The sequence below is a fragment of the Petaurus breviceps genome, unplaced genomic scaffold (assembly GCF_028583685.1).
Source record: "Petaurus breviceps papuanus isolate PSGF00001 unplaced genomic scaffold, PetGlider_PUasm1.0 128, whole genome shotgun sequence".
NCBI lineage: Eukaryota > Metazoa > Chordata > Mammalia > Diprotodontia > Petauridae > Petaurus > Petaurus breviceps.
In genome coordinates, this window is record NW_027185664.1 from 3,662,155 (window position 1) to 3,668,618 (window position 6,464).

General features: G+C 37.7%; 1 protein-coding gene and 1 pseudogene across 1 annotated transcript in view; one reads left to right on the top strand and one right to left on the bottom strand.

Annotated features, from left to right (window-relative positions):
• LOC138171530 (collagen and calcium-binding EGF domain-containing protein 1-like) overlaps positions 1-6,162 on the top strand; it is a 349,937-nt gene extending 343,775 nt beyond the window's left edge. The window contains exons 7-8 of the mRNA XM_069101053.1: positions 5,637-5,776; positions 5,871-6,162. Of these exons, the coding sequence (XP_068957154.1) occupies positions 5,637-5,776; positions 5,871-5,940 (210 nt within the window). The 3' untranslated portion in view covers positions 5,941-6,162. The remainder of the gene's footprint in view (positions 1-5,636; positions 5,777-5,870) is intronic.
• On the bottom strand, positions 422-1,180 carry LOC138171537 (methyltransferase-like protein 22; annotated as a pseudogene).
• Positions 6,163-6,464: the final 302 nt, after the last annotated feature.

Sequence of the window (6,464 nt, forward strand, 5' to 3'; positions counted from 1 at the left end):
CAAATGAAAACATTTGAATAATCATTTCTCACTGAGCCTTTAAGACTGATCATTAGTCACTAAGGGAAAAGAGGAGGTGTGCAAGCTCATTTTTTAAAAATATGAACTTTCTTTTTTAATGTTATTTTTGTTTTTGCTTTTTTGGAAGGCAATTGGGGTTAAGTGACTTGCCCAAGGTCACACGGCTAGTTTTTCTGTTAAGTGTCTGAGGCCAGATTTGAACTCAGGTCCTCCTGACTCCAGAGCCAGTGCTCTATTCACTGCGCCACCTAGCCACCCCAAAATATGAACTTTCTTATTTGTCATCAGACACTGATAGTCCACTAATGTTCAGTGCCATTAGTTTTTAAGTAATGGGAATCTACTAAATTGGTTTTTATTTGTTTTTTTAGAATGGTAGCTTTGATTTTATTGTAAATACAGTTTAGAAACAAGTGTAATAAACCAACATAGGGAAATATTTTCAGCCTTGTTCACATGAGCGATCAACTTATTGGTGCAGCAACGATCTTCCAGAGTTCCAACTGCTCTATACATGCATAAACAAGGGACTGGGGGAAAGTAGCTTCAATTGACTCTACAATAAACTTCATTTTGCCATCTGAGTTTCTCTAGATCATTGTGAGGGAAAATTGACAATGATTATAAGCTACACAAGTTATATCCAAATATTTAAGCATGAAGTTTAGTCTTTTCTCTGTGGACAAGTAGATTGTACAAGCATTTTTCAAATTGTGAATAATTCTGTAGAGAGTTTTAAATAAAGCATCTGTGAGGTCATCATCATAAAAAACATCAGCTGCCATTTTGATGGTAGTATGAGCATATAAGTCAGAAATTTCTTCTTCAGACCAACTGAAAGGAACTTGAGGATCAGTGCATAAGTCATCTTTCAGCCAATCCAGTTCTTTAACCTTAATTGCACCTCCTTCTGTTGCAGTCAGGTTCCTGTTTAGGTCAACATTCTGTTCATACATAGGAGATCATCACCCATATCTGTGCAGTAAACAGTCTTAGGAACCGTTACTGTGATGATGCTGGCAATCCTGGTGCCAGCCCCAAGCTCAAGCACAGTGCAACTTTTGAACAGCTTACATCAGAACAGGATGTAGTCAGCTAGAAGGAAAACTCCTCACCACACCTGTTTGCCAACATCTTTTGGAGGGGTAGCCATGATGTGCTCTATTTTAACCATATTGTGGTGGATATTTTCTAGCTCTTCTTCATTGAAATTTTCTGCTCCCTGGGTTAGAATTTTAGAGTGTATCTTACTTCTTGATGGCTCTTTTTGTTTTGTCTCAGAGAAAACCAGTGGTCTTCTTAACACTTCCAAGTCACCATCATTATCTAATAGATCTTCTGTTCTCACACAAGTGCAAGTTTGATTCTTGTTCAGAAAATCTATACCATTGCTATTCTTTCCACAGGATTCCTGAATACTCCTGTCATCATGTACAGTATTTTCTATTTGAATGTCTTTTTGTTTTTTGCCCTTAACTTGAGTATCTTTCTAAGAATCTTTATTCCATTGTGACAGAAAAACAGACTGACCAACAGCATTCACATACACCATGAGGTGCCTTTTGTTTGGGATATTTAGATGCACATCAGACAGCACAGTGTCACTTTTAAATGCAATTTCTTCCACAATTTCCTCCTCTTCTGGTCCACATCGTGTAGTGTTGCTATTAATTTATATAAGAGTATCTGGCTGAGGGGTGGCTAGGTGGCGCAGTAAGTAAGAGCGCCAGCCCCAGAGTTGGGAGGACCCAGGATCAATTCCGGCCTCAGATACGTAACACACACACACACACACACACACACACACACACACACAACTCGCTGTGTAACCTTGAGCAAGTTACTTAACTTTAAAAATTGCTTTTAAAAAAAAAAGAGTTGAGGTGGCTAGGTGGCACAGTGAGTAAAGCACCAGCCCCGGAGTCAGGAGGACCCGAGTTCAGTTCCAACCTCAGACACTTAACACCCACACAAAAAAACTAGCCGTGTAACCTTGGGCAAGTTACTTACCCCCAACTGCCCTCTAAAAGGCAAAAAAAAAGAGTATCTGGTTGCTAAGGTGAGGCTAAGTCTGAGGGGGCCCACCAACCCTCCAGCCCACCAGTTGGGGGAAGCCTGATCTTTCTCTTCCCCCTGTCATGTTTGGAGTGTGCATACATCTACAATACACTAAGTCCTGTGCTTTGGGGATGTGAAGTAGAAAGTAGCACTTCTGTCCCTGTATAACTCACAATTTAATTGAGTTAAGACCTCAGTATTTAATAAAAAGAAATAGTCATGACTACACAATTGGTAGAGCTATGGACCAGTCCAACCATTCTGGAAAGCAATTTGGAAATAGGTCCAAAAGACTATTAAACTGTGCCTACGCTTTGACCCAGCAATACCATTACTAGGTCTGTATCCCAAAGAGATCAAAGAAAGAGGAAAAGGACCTATATTTACAATAATATGCATAACAGCTTTTTATAGCAGAAAATTATTAGAACCGGAGGGGGTGCCCATCAATTTGGGAATGACTGAACAAGCTGTGGTATATGAATTTGATGGAATATTATTGTGCTATCAAAAATGATGAAGCAGATCATTCCAGAAAAACTTGGGTAGATTCGTATGAACTCATTCAGAGTGACGTAAGCAGAACCAAGCAAACAATTTATACAATAATGATGTTGTAAAGATAAATAACTTTGAAAGATTTAGGAGCTCTAAAAAACACAATGATCAACCATAATTCTAAAGAACTCATGATGAAACATACTATCTACTCTAGAAGAGAGCTGATGGGCTCAGAGTGTAGACTGAATCATTTTTTCTCTCTTTTTTGTGGACATAGCCAATGCAGTCATTTGTTTTGCTTAACTATACGTATTTGTAATGGGCCTTGTTTTTCTTTTGTTCTCAGTGGGTGGGGAAAGGGAATTAAGAGAGAGGGAGAGAGAATTTAGAACTGAAAATAAATTTGAATTTTAAGAAATACTTAATGTCATACACACATAAAACCGTTAGATATAATTGTGATCCATCAATCCATAAACATTTATTGGATGCTTTCTATGTGCCAGACCATATTCTAAGTGCTGGGGGTAGAATATAAAGCAAAAAACACAAAAGAACAAAAACAATTCCTGCCCTCAAGGATCCTACATTCTAATAGTGAGAGGACATGCAAATAACGAGTTACATACAGTATATATATATATATAGATGAAAAGTAATCTGAAAGGGGAAGACATTAGCATATGGGAGGGTTGGAAAGAACAGGAAAAGTGGGGCTTCCACTGAGATTTGAAGTCCAGGAAAACTAAGAGGAATCATAGTTTTAAAGCTGGAAGGGACCCTAAACAGTCATAAAGCACAGTTCCAAAATTTCTAGCCATCAGTTGAATAAGGTAACTTTTTTTTCCCTTGTGAAAAGTTTTTAATGACAAAAATAAAGAACTGAGTCTCAGAGAGATTAAATGATTTGCCCAAGGACATACAGGTACGAATGTCAGAGTTTGGATTTCAATACAAGTTCTCTGACTCCAAATCTTCTTTCATTCTACAATGAAGTACAAATATGGTTGGCACTGGAGGTCAGAAAAAGGAGAAATCATCATATACAGGAATGATCAGGGTAGGTTTCATGGAAGAAGCAGGGCCTGAGCTGAAGACTTGAAGGATGGATATGATTTGGTAGAGGAAAATGAGTCAGGGGAAAAAGTAGAGACAGAGCCAAACTAATTGTTTTCTTGCCCAATTCTGTCCTAATACTCTATTTTTCCTTAAATGTAGTAGAAGCAATTTTGAGTCTACATCTCTTCACAAATGAGATTGGTATTGGTCTTCATCTCCATACGTCTCTCAGTGTAGATCCTATAACTAACCTACTTTCTGGTCTTCTCAGCAAATCTCTTATATAGGCATCTTGCTATTTATCAATGAATGTGGTATCTTTTCTTATGAATTTACTTTCATCAAAGGCTTTTCTCTTCTCTTCAAAATTGGGACATTCTTATTTCACTGGAGGGAAGTCATTTCTGATTTTATATACATATATACAGATATATGTATGTTGTGTGTATATATGTATGTATATAAAATCATAACAGGGACAAGCTATAGAGTCAAGAGAAAAATTACTGTCTTTCTCCTTCATGAATTCACGTCCCAACTTTCTGGATTGTTTTCACTTTTGCCCTCTGGTTTCTAACTTGGCTTGAGCTGTCTTGAGATATGGACTTTTAAAAACACACTCCAAAACCTCTATCCATAACAAAGCTGGAAGGGACCCTAAGCAGTTATTTTAGCTCAATTTCATGTGAGAAAGCTGAATCCTACAGAGAGTAAGTGGCTTTCCCAAGGACATAAAAGAAGCAAGTGTCAGAAGTAAGATTGCAATACTCTGATTCCAAGTTCAATTTCATTCTACCATGTCATATGTGTGATGAAATGCAATTAATGACTGTTACTGGAAGCCAGACAAAAGGAGAAATAATTGTATACAGTAACGGTTTCATAGTTTATGATTGACTTAAGATGAATTATATGCACTACACCTATTCATGAAACTCACTTTTGCTTTTCCATGAATTTCTGATTTCTCTTAATTCTTTGTTTTTTTAATGTTTTAAAACTTTTTCCTGAGGTTTATTAGGGCAGCTCAAGGGCTAATAAGATTTCCCTACAATTTATTAATTGGTGTTCAATTAATTCATATTCAATTAATGTTCTATTTCTGAATCTTAAAGTAATTCAAACACAGAATATACAGATTTATTAAAGAAAAGGCCTCAGGAAATCATTAAATTTTTGGCAAAGCTCCGTTCCTAGTATTAGAAGCCAGGCTCTTGCACTCTTTCCCCCATAGAATTGAAGGGTATGGAGCTCTTCACCCCACACATGTAATTGTGGCTTGGCTGATAATTAATGCACTGCTTCCTGATGAGTTTATTCACTGTGTAAAGTCTTGTAAAGCATTAGTCCTGGAAGTGGTTGGCTTTGGGCTATTGAAGAAATTCTTTGAATCAAAGGAAGAAACTAATTTCCTTCGCAACCACAAACCTGGAAGTGGAATTCAAAATCAGCGTGAGTGATGAGTTTAGCTGAAATCTGAACTAGCCTGTCTAGGCCCTCAACTGACATCTGCACAATCTGAAAATGCTAGACTTTTTCTCAGAAACCTGGAAGTCACACTATTTCATAGTTGTCACCTAGTATAACCTAAGATGGAAGCTCACTGAAAGGTAGCTCTAGAGTAGGGGGTACTAACCTTTTTTAAGTCCATGGGCCTATTTGGCAATCCGATATAGCCTATAGACCCCTTCTTAGAAAAATGAATAAAGTTTTTGAAAAATTTTAAATGAATAAAATGAAATACATCAGATTACAAATGAAACCAATTATGTTAAATTATTGAAGTTATCAATAGAATTTAAAGTTTACAGATCCACAAGTTAAGAACCCCTACTCTAGGAGAATTATAGTAGAATGCTAGCTAAATCTTTTTGCCTCCAGAAAAGAAAGAAGTAGGGAAACAATTTTCTGAAATCAACCTTTGAGGTATTGAGTCTACCCACTCCCAGTGTTTATCTCTCAGGCTGTTAGATTTACAGGATATCTTTTGATTACAGGGTCACCTGGACCAAAAGGAAGCCCTGGATTTCCCGGGGTACCTGGGCCTCCTGGACAGCCTGGCCCCAGGGGCTCAATGGGACCCATTGGACCATCTCCTGACCTCTCCCATATTAAGCAAGGCCGGAGGGGCCCTGTGGTTAGTATTTTTTTTTCCAGTTAGCTTACTATGGGGATTTCCTCTTTCTGTTTTCATTTTCTTTTCTTTTTAACAGGATTCTTTTTTCTTTTAGGGTCCACCAGGTGCACCAGGAAGAGATGGTTCCAAGGTACATGCTAAAAGTTCAGTCTCTGCAAGCTTAAATATTCCTTACCATCAAAACTACAAGCACCAACTGAGCCTCAAGAACTGTTTAACACTCCTGTTTTCCAGGGGAAGGGAAAAAACTGAGACAGAGGTTTTCTCTGAACTATGAAAGTTGGGAGGAAGGGGAGGCCAGGTGGTTCAGCAAGTAAGAGCACCGGCTCCAGTGTCGGGATGACCTGGATCAAATCCGGGCTCAGATACTCAGCACCACACCCAGAAATAACTGGCTGTGTAACCTTGAGCAAGTTACTTAACCCGGATTGCTTTAAAAAAAAAAAAAGTTGGGAGGAAAATTAGAAAAAGGTCTCATGGAGAAAATTGAAAAATCTTGAAGGAAATTCTTCAGTCCTATTTTAAATTCACCCCTATGGAATAATAATAACAATAATAATAATAATACATTCTTTTCTCTTTAACCAAAGACTTTTGCTAGGCTGTTGCATTTTTTGATATATTTTACTCCAGGAACTAAGTGGTAGTTTGTTTTTTTGTTGTTGTTTTTTTTTTAAGCAATTGGGGT